At 54.0% G+C, this 13,896-nt stretch overlaps 7 protein-coding genes across 7 annotated transcripts; 5 read left to right on the forward strand and 2 right to left on the reverse strand.

Annotated features, from left to right (window-relative positions):
* Positions 1 to 19: 19 nt before the first annotated feature.
* LTHEOB_10941 (Expansin-like protein 1) lies at positions 20 to 721 on the forward strand (the record flags this gene model as incomplete). The annotated part of the gene is made up of 1 exon (XM_035507642.1): positions 20 to 721. The coding sequence occupies one exon, from the start codon at positions 20 to 22 to the stop codon at positions 719 to 721; it is 702 nt and encodes a 233-aa protein (XP_035366872.1).
* A 321-nt stretch (positions 722 to 1,042) lies between these two features.
* On the reverse strand, positions 1,043 to 2,355 carry LTHEOB_10942 (MFS transporter; the record flags this gene model as incomplete). Its single annotated transcript, XM_035507643.1, has 2 exons — positions 1,043 to 1,528; positions 1,603 to 2,355. The coding sequence occupies 2 exons, from the start codon at positions 2,353 to 2,355 to the stop codon at positions 1,043 to 1,045; spliced, it is 1,239 nt and encodes a 412-aa protein (XP_035366873.1).
* Positions 2,356 to 4,189: 1,834 nt separating this feature from the next.
* Positions 4,190 to 5,502, forward strand: LTHEOB_10943 (C6 zinc finger domain containing protein; the record flags this gene model as incomplete). The annotated part of the gene is made up of 5 exons (XM_035507644.1): positions 4,190 to 4,219; positions 4,272 to 4,441; positions 4,489 to 4,709; positions 4,766 to 5,359; positions 5,417 to 5,502. The coding sequence occupies 5 exons, from the start codon at positions 4,190 to 4,192 to the stop codon at positions 5,500 to 5,502; spliced, it is 1,101 nt and encodes a 366-aa protein (XP_035366874.1).
* Positions 5,503 to 6,494: 992 nt separating this feature from the next.
* Positions 6,495 to 8,393, forward strand: LTHEOB_10944 (Meiotically up-regulated protein; the record flags this gene model as incomplete). Its single annotated transcript, XM_035507645.1, has 1 exon — positions 6,495 to 8,393. One exon carries the CDS (start codon positions 6,495 to 6,497, stop codon positions 8,391 to 8,393), a length of 1,899 nt encoding a protein of 632 aa, XP_035366875.1.
* Positions 8,394 to 10,268: 1,875 nt separating this feature from the next.
* On the forward strand, positions 10,269 to 11,259 carry LTHEOB_10945 (FAD dependent oxidoreductase; the record flags this gene model as incomplete). The annotated part of the gene is made up of 3 exons (XM_035507646.1): positions 10,269 to 10,312; positions 10,361 to 10,469; positions 10,528 to 11,259. 3 exons carry the CDS (start codon positions 10,269 to 10,271, stop codon positions 11,257 to 11,259), a joined length of 885 nt encoding a protein of 294 aa, XP_035366876.1.
* Positions 11,260 to 11,323: 64 nt separating this feature from the next.
* On the reverse strand, positions 11,324 to 12,403 carry LTHEOB_10946 (Proline utilization protein; the record flags this gene model as incomplete). The annotated part of the gene is made up of 1 exon (XM_035507647.1): positions 11,324 to 12,403. The coding sequence occupies one exon, from the start codon at positions 12,401 to 12,403 to the stop codon at positions 11,324 to 11,326; it is 1,080 nt and encodes a 359-aa protein (XP_035366877.1).
* Positions 12,404 to 13,366: 963 nt separating this feature from the next.
* On the forward strand, positions 13,367 to 13,828 carry LTHEOB_10947 (NADH-ubiquinone oxidoreductase C3A11.07; the record flags this gene model as incomplete). Its single annotated transcript, XM_035507648.1, has 1 exon — positions 13,367 to 13,828. The coding sequence occupies one exon, from the start codon at positions 13,367 to 13,369 to the stop codon at positions 13,826 to 13,828; it is 462 nt and encodes a 153-aa protein (XP_035366878.1).
* Positions 13,829 to 13,896: the final 68 nt, after the last annotated feature.

Consider the following 13,896-nt stretch of genomic DNA (forward strand, 5'->3'; position numbering starts at 1 on the left):
TGTCTCTCCCTGAATCATCATGAAGGTCAACACCCCCACCATTGGCGCTGTCGCCGCCACCCTCCTCAGCCACACCGTCCTCGCCAACCCCATCCCCGGCACTTCGCCCAACCCGCTCGCCCGCCGCTCCAACAGCGGCGAGGCCACCTTCTACGGCGGCAACCTGAACGGCGGCATGTGCTCCTTCAGTGGCTACACCCTCCCGTCCGGCATCTACGGCACCGCGCTGTCCGACTCCAACTGGGCGACGGCAGGCAACTGCGGCGCCTGCGTGAAGGTCACGCGGGGCACCACCAGCCTCACGGCCATGGTGGTCGACCAATGCCCGGGCTGCGGCACCAACCACCTCGATCTGTTCCAGGACGCGTTCTTGAATCTGGGCACCGCGACCGAGGGCATCATCCCCGTGACCTGGGACTACGTCAAGTGCGGCATCACGACGCCGATTACGCTCAAGAACAAGGAGGGCACGAGCGCGTACTGGTTCAGCATGCAGGTCATGAATGCGAACGAGAGGGTCAAGAGCCTGCAGGTCAGCACGGATGGCGGCAGCACGTGGAAGGATACCACGAGGACCGAGTACAACTACTTTGAGAACTCGTCGGGCTTTGGGACGGATACGGTGGCCATCAAGGTGACGGGCGTCAGTGGCGCGACCATCATTACCAAGGATGTGAAGGTCAGCGGAGGTGTGACGAAGCAGGCTGCATCCAACTTTTGAGGAACGCGCGGCGGGTGGTTGAGGCACCAATGAGTTTCTTGTGGTGATGTTTCAGGGCGGTCAAGGTTGGTGCTGCGCACGGTGATGTGCCTTACTTTCACGTACATGTTCCGCTTCTACTTGCCAATTGCAAGTTTTGATGGCTCGAGCTGTCTTCTAGAACCTTGTGCTCATGACTGTTGAGGTCTGAGATGGGGAAGATTAGCGTGAATCATCATCAGATTAAGATTAACAAATTATATCCTAATCCTCACCAATCACGACTCTCGCATTCGTGACACCGACAACTCAATGCCCTATAACACGTACAATATTATTTTCTCATCCATTTTCGCCTTTCCCCGCGCGCTCTTCGCTCCGAATTCCCGTTTTGGTCTCGGTATGCTCATCGCTCAACACGCTCCTCTCCACAAACAGCGTCGCCACAACAGTCACCCCCGCCACGCACGCATATAAAATCCACACATTCCTCAACGCGCCCGCATACGCCTCCCGCACAACCCCTTGCAACCTCGCTTCCCCCCGCAACAGCTCTCCCACCCTCTCCACATTCGCGGCCGCCGCCTCCGCACCCGCCAGCTCCCTCGCCGCCCCTGCATCCACCCCGGCCCGCACCAGCGGCCCCTCCCGCGCCGCCATGCCGTTCGCAAACGCCGCGCCGCCGCCGACCACGCTCAGCGCCGTCGCGACGTTGCGCACGAAGCCCAGCGCGGCCATCGCCGCCGCGACGGCGTCCTGCGGCACGCGCGCCTGCACCGCCAGCTCCGGCGGCTGCAGGCATGCGCCGACGCCGGCGCCGACGAGGACCTGGAGGCTGACGAAAGTCCTGTCGATGTGGTGGCGTTGAGGGTAGTGAGTAATCCCGCGCCCAAAGTCATGACCGCGGCGCCGCCGCGGAGGATGGAGAGGTACGCGCCTGTCCGGTGGATGAGCACGCCGCAGGCGACGGCGGTCAGGGCGTTGGTGAGGACGAGGGGGAGGGTTAGTAGGCCGGAGCGCGCGGGCGACAGGGCGCGCGCGGATTGCAGGTACAGCGGGATGTAGTATTCCAGGCCGAGCAGGACGACGCCGTGGGCGAAGACGGTGGTGTAGGCGGCGGCGTTGGAGCGGGCGGAGGCGGTGGCGCCGAAGAGGAGGTGGAGGGGGATGATGGGGTGCGCGGCGTGTTTGTGCTCGGTGAGGATGAAGAGGGCGAGGAAGAGGGGGCTAAAGGCTAGGAGGCAGATGACGGTGGGAGAGGACCACGGGTAGGTGACGCCGCCCAGGTTGAGGCCCAGGAGGAGGAGCAGCGTGAAGCCGAGGATGGAGACGATGCCGAGCCAGTCGATGGCGAGGAGGCCGATGACGAGGGGCGTGCGCGGGTTGTGTACGTCGAGGAAGAAAATGGTGAGGAGGAAGGCCACGCCGGTTATCGGGAGGTTGAGCCAGAAGATCCAGCGCCAGGAGGAGGAGGCGAGAAGGCCGCCCAGGACCGGCCCGATGCCACCTGCGACGGCCCACATTACTTCGACAAGCGCGAGGTAGAGGCTGCGCTGGCGGAGGCTGAATATGTCCGTGATGATGATTATGGTCAGTTGTTGGAGCCCCCCGCCACCGATGCCTTGGATGGCCCGGCCGAGGATAAGGATCGTCATTGTGTGGGCGACGGCGCAGACGATACTACTGACAAAAAACAACAAAAGACTGGCCAGCATGATCGGCTTCCGTCCCCAGATGTCGGATAGCTTGGCCCAGATGGGCATCACCGCTGCCTTGGAGAGGAGGTAGGCTCCACCGATCCATGTGTAACCCGAGGCCGAATGCAGTTGGGATGTAATCGTTGGTATGGCGGTAGATATGATAGTTTGTTCCAAAGCGGTGACAAACATGGACAACTGGAAAAGATGAGTAGGTTGTGCAGAGTTTATTAACAGCGTTTTACTCACGTACAGACCTATCAAGATCAGAAAGATCCTGGCTTTGCTGCGAGAAGGTGTTGGCCCTTCATCGGTGAGAGTCCCAAGTTCTTTTGTCTCTCCACTTGGTTCATGTGGTGATTGGCATTCGATTGAGAAAGAAAGTCCACCATTTTCTTCGTGGCCCATCCTGAAGATTAATATGCCAATGGATCAACTACCCAGAGGCAGGATTGAACAAATGCAACATGGAATAGATACAGACGGGGCAGCGGCAAGTGTGAGGATTTCGCCTGCAACCAGCTTTAAATTCGTGAACACTGAACCCCCCACATCAAAAGTGGAGGGATGTCGTATGGCATGCACAAAAACTACAGGCGCTATAGCCAGTTGCGTAAGGCCGTCGAAGTCCGCCGGAACACGTCGGAGTCCGGCGGGATTCCGCCCTTAGCGGCAAATCTTGCCACATGCACCCCTCAAGTCTTCACCACACCCGGACGGCCACCGACGGACGCATCTATTGAGTATGAACTGCAACAAGGACGCAAGCACACATCCGAATCTCGGCTCTTCGGGCCCTTCGGAGTCGTCAGCGCGTAAGCGCCACAGCCCTACCCACACGGCTGACAACGGGAACGTCAGCACGAAGCGCCGACGAAGAGTGTTTTCTTGTGAATCGTGTCAGAGACTAAAGTGCAGATGCGATTACGACGTCAATGCAAAAGGCTGTCGTCGTTGTCAGACGTTGAGGTTTGTTGAACCTGCACTGGTTTCACGTACCGTTCTGCTTTTGAGGCCACTCGTATCAGCAACTGACCTGCTGTAGAATAGTCTGTTCCAATGGTGATGGTCCGCAACGTTCTGATCAAGCTCCAACCAATGATAACTCTGAATCCATTGAAGACAGGCTAGTATCCATGGACAAGTATAAGGGGGATGTATACTAACAGGATGTTGATGATAGACTCCGGGCCAATGAGGAAGCTGTGACAGAGTTGAAGACCTTGTTGGAATCGATCTCACAGGAAATACGTCGCATTCATAATCGCGAAGGCGCTTACCCAACTGTGCAGAACTTTACGGCTACTTCTCCCGTACTGGATGGACCCAGCCAGGGTCATGTATCACATCCTGCTGACCATGCTGTTCACTCAGCTCCTATCGTTGTCCTACGTGAAATCGGCTTCCGCAGCGTTGGTGGTTCCAGGCGGATCCCTAACGTCGTGGGCACCGACAGTAATGGGATGGGTCTACTCGATCAGATAACCCAAGAGGAATTCAAGCACATGTAGGCCAGTATATTTACCCTGGGTACATACATACTAATAAGTGATACAGCTTTGAACAATCTCCATTTTTGGCACGAGAAACAAGAGACCTGGCACTCAGAAACGAACTTCAGGCCAAGGCTCCTTTTCTCTACCACGTTTGCTGCCTTCGCACAATTCCATACAGGAGCACCCTTGTAGGCACTCCACTGCATGAGGAAATATATGAAAGAGCACGGAGATACCTTGGGGAAATATTGCTGTCCAACGTGTCCACTGCGGAAGACATTCAAGCCATCCTTCTAATGAACGAAGGTTTGTTCAACCCTGTCAGAGTAAGATCAACACCCCAGCCAAACCGATTATAGCTAACAATTCATGGCTTAGAGTGGGATAGAGTACATCGACGGCTGGATGCTGACCGGTTATGCCGCCCAAAAAGCGATGCTGAGCATCAGTTTCTCTAAGATTGTAGCTAATATCAAAAACGGCGAACCCACAGTGGAGGACACAGCAGCAGTCCGTTTATGGTCACACATTTGCCTTTATCATCTCCAGTAATGTTCCAATTAGCATTCACAGAATTTCACTAACTCGAGTACAGTTGGGCAGCCACTACCGGACGGCCTTCAACGATTCCAACTTCTTACCTCAAACATTGCAATATCATACTCAACTTCTACGACGGGACCCTCGAGGACAGCTTAATCCTGGCAGAGATAGCGCTGTACGAAAGTGTGCTGCAGAAAATGAATGAGCGACCCTCTTTGCACTCGGAGGATGAGGAATTTGCGGAATGGAAGCAGAAGTGGAATTATCTTTTGTGTGAGCGAGAACTTTCCCGGGGCCTTCATGTGCAACACGAGCTCACTTTCCACTAGCACTCCCTACATCATCTTTTCTTAAGATCGGCTACTCCTCTGCGTGCCTCATTCTGACGACCAAATGGCTCGAGGACTTGGGAGATGATCTACGGTCGGCAGCATTCCTGTCAAATAGCCCGCTTGGCAACGACGCCCCCGTGCCTTCGCGGACCCAGCATTCCGACAAGACCAACCCGAAGGCAGCGCTTCTAAGCCTCAGAGCCCGTAGTCTGATGCACGCGCGCTCAATCCTCGAAACATTCCTCCAAATGCCGCACTTCCTGAAAAACGGCATTATGTCCAACAGGTGTCTCTGCCTCGGCTACAGCGCGCTTATCCTCGCTCATTACGGAGAGCTGCACTCGGACCCGCAGGACAAGCACAGCTTGCATCTCGTTTCGCGGCTTGAAGACTGGCTCAGCAAAGCTCCCGGAAAGTCGGCGGTGATCAAATTCGCAACCATGGCGAAACAGCGGCTGATGACGAGGCTGAGCAGTGGTCCTGCGAACGACGAAGCTCTGGGTTTAACTTCCGAGAAGACGTCTACCAAAGAGAATAACAGGAGTTATTCTCTACATCCGGCTTCGGATGGCGCTACCGCTGTCGATACTAGTGGGAATACCGTAGCTGGTAGAGATTCCGTACATTTCTGGCCTGACGGCACCTCAGCGGGCTACGAAACCCATGGTGATGCTACCTTTCCCAACATGGAGGAGTTTTTCAGTGGGGGGTTTCTAGGCTTCCAGTTTGAGTAGCAGGGAAGCATGCTGCGCCAAACTGCTTCGCAATGCTTTGTATGATCCTGAATCCCATTGCAGGTTTATAGTCGAGGCGGAAGTTGCTTGTGGCAGCTGTGCACTTCTACGTACAGATTTTGAGTCAAATAAAAAAGGTATGCGCTCGCTTATGATAGCTTTCAATCGTATTTCCTGAAATTTTATGAGCTCTTAAGCCTGGTGAACCGTGAAACCGTCTAAGAATCAGAGCCACATTGGACCCGACAGGGGTTGAAGTGGGCTGCCGATCAGCCGCAAATACCGCCGAACCTCGATCCAAAACATGCCACGTCATTCATCCTACTGCCATCGCGAGGAGAAACGTGGAAGAAATTTCAGACCGGTCGTCTTGGATATGTGTGGAACTTCGGTGGCGGCGTAGCAGGCTAGTGACTTGTCTGACCGCTGCTGGCGTTGTGTGCGGCTTGCACCGAACGCATTTGTGGCCAGACCGAAAGGCCCAGTGGGGCAAAGTGTGGCTGACGACGTGTCAGTGGGTTCCAGACAGCATTACTTGCGGGGTAGCGCAATGCTGGTGTTAAGGTCTAGAATCTGATAAACTGAGGATCAGAAGCAGGAACGACGATTTGAATTCCGTCGCTCTGACTTCCTTCGACGCCTTCAGCTTGAGAAAATTTAGATGTTTCGAAGCTCATTGCTAAGGGTGCCTGCTGATAATCATGCGACTATTGCTACGCTTCGTGGCAATTGTGCCACTATTTCGCCCGAAATATGCACCACCGTGGAGACCTGCAGGGGGTGTTGACAACGTGTTCGGGGAACCATGCACCGCATTGTAGCAGCTTTCAGCAAGGCGAGCTGCATCCTTAAGGGGAGCGCAGACGGCTTCCTGGAGCAACGTTCTCTTCGTTGTTTTCTTTTAAGCTTTCACGCTGACCCTGAATCCCACACTACCTCATCTTCTCGACATATCATCCACCCTATCAAATACCCGCGTTACTGCAAACGATATGTCTTCAATCTCATTTCCACCGCAACTGGCTCCTCCCTTGGGGACGATTCTCAACCTGGTCCGAGGATTGAAATATGGCGACGAACTCAGATGCCACGCCATTGAAGACAACGCCGATCACCGATGCGAAGAGCTCTACAAAATTCGGATGCGCTACCTCAAGACGCTTCTGGAAACTGTCCGCCAAATGGATCCACCGTTCAGCCAAGATGACGCCACGCAGCTGGCTGCAGTACTTCTCTGCACGAAGCACAGGAAGGCAAAGGAGCAAATGGGTCCTCTGGTCCACGCATTCACAGCTACACCAAGCCAAAAGTCCTCGGGCGCAAAGGACCAGACTGGGCCGCGTAGAGATTCTATGCGTCCACTCGACTCTCTGGTTCAGTATGATGATGCGAAGAAACAGCTGTTGGATTCCCAGCGTGGATTCCGGTGCATTGCATATGACGTGGCGACAGGGAGGTGTAGCAGCGAAGTGAGCAAAGACAAGGTGGCCACTGCTCGAAGCATCATCGGCATTGATCTCGAAACGGATCACAGTGAAGAGATGGAATCAACAGATGGCGAGGATGATGAAGGCTTCGTAGACGAAGACGAAAGCTTCGATGAAGATGACGATTACTGCGAAGACGACGAAGGGTCTTCACAGCAGAGCAAGATTCGCCCCCTCATCCATCTTCTACTCTGCAAAGACCACTCGCATTGGTTTTGGCTTGATCTTTACCACAGTTTGTGGCAAAAGCACATCGCTCCCGAGTCTGTGTACGACGAGGAAGAGCCGGGGCAATGGTCACAGCAAGACTACGAGGCTACAGAGGATGGAGAATCAGATGGGTATTCGGATTCCCAATCTGACGTCTCAGAACTTACTGTGGGGCGATCGGACAACGACGAAACAGAGGAAGCATCAGAATCCCTCAATACCTCTCCAAAAACCCCCGCCAAGTCTCCAAACGGCCGCAAAGCGAACTCTTCCAACTCTGCCACCGAAACTCTTCCATCAAACGAATCTCCCAGCTCTGACCCTCCGATACCGCCACAAGATCAGAAGTCTTCTGCACGTAAAAGCAAGCAGCGATCGACACAAGGAGGCGAGGCCACTCCGTCGATTCAGATTTCCGAGACACCTTCATCAGAGTCGCCACCTCCAAGCAACCGCAAGAAGCCTGCGCGCAGCCCTCGCAGCAGTCTACGCCGATCATCTGCGAATGCAGTGCAAAGCAGCCCTGGATCAGGTTCAACCGATGAGGACCTAGCGGCAAACCTCGACTCCATGAACCTCGGTACGAGCCCAGCGAAACAGCCTCAAGATGTTGAAGATGGCTATATCGGCCCCACTGAGTTGGTCTTTGACGCCGATTCCCCCGTCATTCCCGACGAAGCGGCGCGCCAGGTCGAGGAAAACCTGTGCAATTTGCTGCTGCAGCCGGTGGGCCCGCAGAAGAAGAAGTCAACGGCCAACATCTACGTGCTGCGGTCGACCGACCGCCCTGGTCTGGTCAAGATCGGCATCACGGCGGATCTGCCGATCAACCGTTGCAAACAGATCAAGGCGCAAAGCGGGTTGAACGACCTGGTGATTATCCACGCGGTCAGAGACCTGGAGAACGCGGATCGCGTCGAGAGGATTATCCATTGCCATCTCGCACCCTTCAACGAAGATCCGCTGTGCAAGAACCGTAACTACAGAGAATGGTTCCGGTTCGATGCGAGACTTGCGGTCGAGATTGTCAATGCTTGGGCAGTGTGGATGCAGCGGAAGCCGTATAGGTACCGATCGCTGGGAGACGGGTGGAGCGCCAAGCTCGAGGAACTGCAGTTGGATGGGATGCGACAGAATCAGGAAACCGTTCAACAGCTTTATGAGAGGCATGTCAGGTGGACGAGGCAGGTCTGATCGGGTTGATGAGATTCTGTATCGTATTTGATGGTGCTGATGCCATGGCTCAGATGGCTATATGATCATTCAATTGGCGTTGATATTTTTTTTTGTTTTAACCTGGAAACGAACCGCAAAGATAGAGAAAAGGAAGCGAAGAATGCATTGGAGATGACGTAGTATTTAGAAGATGGGTTGTATTTAGTTGGGTCATAGAAAGGTAGTCATGTGAAATTAGTACTTGCAAAGTCCAGATGATGTTCGACACACGACAGATGATCATGTCCATTTGCGACATTGACAAAATACACTATGTTATTAGCTCTTACGCACTAGTTGTTCAGATTAAACAAGAATACCACCGTAATCCGAATCAACGGCGCCGAACGATTCTACCTTAGCTGTGAATACTTGATGGCGGCTTGAAGCGGATGAAGTGAATAAGCTAAGCCTATTTTGGATAATGAATGCGCCCGGGTCAAAAAGACATGTTGATCCCGAGGTCGGAAGCATAATATCAGCTGATACTCTTTTTACAAGTGGTTCGACTTAGTGAATCCCCTCCTCATTGCCGTTCATGTGCTCCGAGATTCGGCGTGGTGGCATAACGCTATGGGTATGGCTGACTCTTGCACTCCTGCTCCTTTCCCCACATCCCCGCGTTACACGGGTAGACGAAGCCAATTGCATTAATAATTTCATTTTTTCAGCTACATCAATATCAGGTTCAACGATTATAAGGATCGTAACGTGCTGTAGAAGTGTTATATACTTTCACTTGCACAGACTGTACAGACGTGGGCAATCTTACTTCACGGTTGCTCTGATCGTTTTCTGATTTTATTGAAAACTAATAATGAGATAACGTGAAGTTCGATAGACAATAGAAGAGTCGGCGGAGAGATTATTCGCCTGTCATCTGCTGTTCAAGAGGACAGCGACTGAAAGAGCTAGCTTTGCGTAGAATAGAAAAATTGTGACTATTTGCCGTGATCAAGAATTACATCGCCGGCGTTATCTTAGAGTATAGCACAAGTGTTTGGTTTTTCCTTTACATGTACAAGATGAGGCCTCAAACGTTGTTCGCCTGCTCATTCGCAAAATAATTTGGCGGTACCAATCATGCTTATTTGACTTCCAACCCCACTCGTGCCATTGGTTGCGAGCGGGCTGGGAGTGTGGGGCAGATCTCCAAAGTCCCTGCCAAGCCTCCCCGCGGACGAGAGAGCGGAATTTGTATTCCTCTTTTGAACCAACCTCCAGGATGCCGAAATTTCTTCGTTATTGCCTGCCACATGACACGTCATTTCGTAGTCTCAGAGCTGTTATCCCCAACGCACCCGCAGTCTGGCGCGACTAGAAGATCGGAAGGATCTGATGATGTAAAGAGTTGGAGTATATGTCTCGATTTGACCCTCGAACGGTCTGTTGATACGATCAAGTATCTTATCTCCGAGATCCGATCATTCACTACGAATCTTTTCTCCACGCCAACGGTTAGTGTCGGCCTCCGCGATCGGACCTACCCAAAACCATTCGCACTGCCAGTTTCAGGCAGCCTGCTCAAAAATGGTCGCATTCATAACGCCATAGTAGAATCAACTCCTCCTCTGTGTACTTGTCACATAAGCCACTTGATATTTTCAAACACATCCGAGATTGCAGAAGTAGTAGTACCATTGGCGAATTTTCCCAACTGTTTTATACCACTGTCTTCTCAGACTCGTAGAAACTGAGAACGCAAGGCATGACCCGAATGTCACCCGATGTCGGGATAGTTGGCGGTGGGGTTGTTGGTTTAGCGTGCGCACTGTTACTAGTGGAGGCGGGATACACGGTCACGGTCGTGGCCAGAGAGCTACCGGGGGACATGTCCACGAATTGGTCAAGCCCATGGTTTGTTTACCCCAGATCCTACCATCAACGGTTTTACTCCGGTAATTGATTGCATGGCTATGGTTCGCAGTGGCTGACTCCCGTATCAGGGCAGGTGCGTTGCTCGCGCCGCATCCCGACAGCGACGAGAAACTGCAGCGCGACTCCCTTCGCTTCTATGAGAAACTTTCTCGACAGGATCCCGCAGCGGGCATCAAGGTGAGAATCCGACCGTATTCGCCATGGGGATGCTCAAACTGACCATTCCCGATCCAAGCCCACTCCCATCACCGAGTACTATGATGACCGCGCCCACAACGCACCCATCTGGTACCGCAACCTCTATCCCGACTTTCAATTCCTTCCTACCTCCTCCCTGCCCGCCACCGCCAAGATCGGCTTCCGCTACATCGGCTTCACCGTCAACCCGAATGACTTTCTGCCCTGGCTCGTAGCCCGTCTGCGGTCCTTGGGGGTCGACTTCATCCAGGCCACCATCTCCTCGCTGGACGAGCTGCGTGCCCTGACCCGGGCCCGCATCCTCGTCAACGCGTCCGGCTTGGGTGCTCGAGAACTGGCAAATGACGACGATGTCATGGGTGTTCGCGGCCAAACAATGTTCGTTAAATGCGACTACAAGCAGGTGGCGATTCTGCAGGGCTCCGAGTATACGTACGCCATCCCGCGCATCTCGGCCGGCGGCGTCATTCTAGGCGGCGTGAGCCAGGTCTCCAACGACACGACGGTGGACCAAGGGCTCAAGAAGGATATTCTGCGGCGGGTGAACCGCATTACAGGGAACGCGTTTGACTGGGTTGACGTCGAGCGTGATGTAAAGGACATCGTCGGATTCCGACCTGGGCGTCGTGGTGGCATTAGGGTGGAACGGGAGGGAGACGTAGTGCATGCGTATGGAGGCGGTTCGCTGGGTTATGTGTACGCGTTCGGCATGGCGAGCCGTGTCAGGGACCTGATTGCTGAAGGACGTAGTGGCCGGCCTAAGCTCTGAAGTCGACAGGAGAGAATCGTATTCCCATTTTTCTTCCACAAGTATCTTCCTTTGCCCTCCATTCTCAGAATCCGTCCACGGTAACCCCCTTTCCTAATTGCCCCGCCAACTCCAGCAGCTTGTCCCCAATAATTAAATCCATCAGCCCGAATCCCACGCATTTGAACAGCGTCAACCCCTCCTCCTCCACCCTCGAATTGTCACCCTGCAGAAACAGCTCGCCCACCTCCGTCAACTCCTCCTCCTTCGTCCCCGCCCTAATCAGCTCGCCCGACTCAATCAAACACTCCTCCTTCGAATCGACCCAAATCTTCGCCGCAGCCCGCAGCGTCTCCGTATCGATCTCCTGCATCTCAGGCTTGTAGGACCCAATCAGCGACATGAACCTTGGCCTTTCACCGCTCCCCAACAGATCCTTCGCCTTGAACAACGGCTCCGTCGACGGCGTGCAGCCGAACACCGCGTCCGCCTCACCCAACCTGCCCCGCATCGTGGACCCGTACGCCTCTTCCCCCGCCGTCTCCAGCGCCGTCGTCTCGAACACGACGCCCGGAAACGCCCCGCGCAGCTCCGCCAGCACGCCCGCCTCCAGCTCGCGCAGCCGCGCCGCGCCGCGGTTGAAAATCGACACGCGCCTGACGCCGCCGCCACCTTCACCTGCAAACTTCAGCGCCAGCCGCACGTGCCACTCGACCTGCCTCCCCGCGCCGAACACGACGAGGTTGCGCACCTCGCGCTTGCTGCTGCCCGGGCGTTGCCAGCGCGTCAGCAGCGTCATGGTGGCCAGCGCCGTGCGGAACGCCGTCACCTCGGCCGCGTTGAGGACGCCCTTGAGCGCGCCGTCCGGCGCGAAGATGGAGATGGAGCCCTTGACCGGCCCGGAGCTGGGCAGCGTGACGACCTTGACGGAGGTGGCGGTCGTCGTGTTGGAGACGGGCATGATGAGCGTCGTGTCGCGGGCCGGCTGCGTGGTGATGGCGGTGCGCTGGGGTTGGTGGATCAGTGGCGGGTGGCCATCTTGTTGTTGCTTTTCCTTGGTGAAGGCGGCGAGAGCAGTGGAGAGGGCGGAGAGGAGGAGGGTGGCGTGCGCCGGGGTGAGGTTGCGGAGGATGGAGGAGACGTCGGGTTCGGTGAGGATGAGCATCGTTTTTGGATTCTTTTTTTGGGTTTCTTGTTTTTTTTTTTGTATGTTGGTTTCCTGGGTAGACTGTGGCCTGTGACGTGCGTAGTGTACAAATATAACGTGTGAGAAGACTGTAGATGACGTGCGGGGTATTGATCCATGTCAGTTTCATAATGCCGGGTTTAACCGCCGAGATCGGTGGGCCATGCTCTCCGATCATCGGCGATACTATACAGAGGTCAATTTGAGCAAAATACAGCGGTGCAGTTCAGGACTGTCAAAATGATTCACGTCAGCACCCTTACGTAGTAAAATGGCATCATTGGTGATTGCCTTAAAACATTGTTGGCCTGTTGTCTCTGAACCGATATTGCATGTATTGAAGGGCTGTCTTAACGGCAATGACAAGTGTACGCTACCAAGCATACGCTTCCCAAACTCTGCACCATGACCAGTATATCAAAGCGGACATCATGAGTAACCCAATGTCCTTGCTTGCCTCATCTTCAGTTGCCGAGGCCTTCTACGTCCCAAATGTTTTCACTCTCACCATCATTTAAACTTTACCGATTGTCCGCAGAATTGCTTGTTATTCCTACAATGGTACGTGGTCAAAAAGGCGGCGACAAGACTACCTATCACAAATTTATACTACGTTTGCAGTGGGATTATCAGTGTCTCCATAACGTTTCCTGGAGTAATATCGTGGATGTACATATTTAAATAGATCTTTATTTTGACGTAGCTGGATTGGTGGGCATAGGTACGTGGCCAATAGAGCAGTCCAAAGTTCGACGAAGCGCCCTGCATTGGTTCCATGGGAAAACGTACCAACCCTCTCCAAGTTGCCGATTGGACTCTTGCCTGGCTTCAGTCACGAATATATAAGACTCCTCTTGCCATCTATTATCCCTCACTTTCACCCTGCATTCCAGCGTTACAGACTTCCAGCCTCCCGAAAATCTCGCAAGTTCTCGAGACAAAATGCGCGCAAACACCCTCTTCAATGTCATCCAGGCCACCTTACTGTTCGCTTCAACTCTTGCAGCACCCATACACAACCAGCTCCTCGGCAACTTGCTTTCGTCTGCAGAAAGCAATGGCCTGGCATCCGAAGAATCTCTCTGGTGCCACAAACTCGGCCGCAAGACCGACCGCGCGGACCTTATCACCGCAGTCAATGTATTCTGCTCCACCCACAACGGCGCGCAGGCCGACATAGATCACCCGTTGGAGTTTACGATGGAAATTCCGAAACACAAACTTGCGGTGGATCTGATGGTAAAGGTTCATACCGACAACGTGGTTGTAGGGATCCTTGGCCCAGATTGCGGGAAGTTGTTCCGCCGTGTTATTGATGGGTGTAATACGGGTGGTGAGAATGGGAAACTGGGCGGCAGCTTCTTCACACAGGGTGTTGAGTTCTGGGTCAACCCGAGGCTTTAGGCGGAGGGGGAGTCGGGTGGGCTGGCTTGGACATGTTATTTGAGGTTGCTCTGGAAAGAGGTTTGTGT

Source organism: Lasiodiplodia theobromae (assembly GCF_012971845.1).
Source record: "Lasiodiplodia theobromae strain AM2As chromosome Unknown scaffold_43, whole genome shotgun sequence".
Taxonomy (NCBI): Eukaryota; Fungi; Ascomycota; class Dothideomycetes; order Botryosphaeriales; family Botryosphaeriaceae; genus Lasiodiplodia; species Lasiodiplodia theobromae.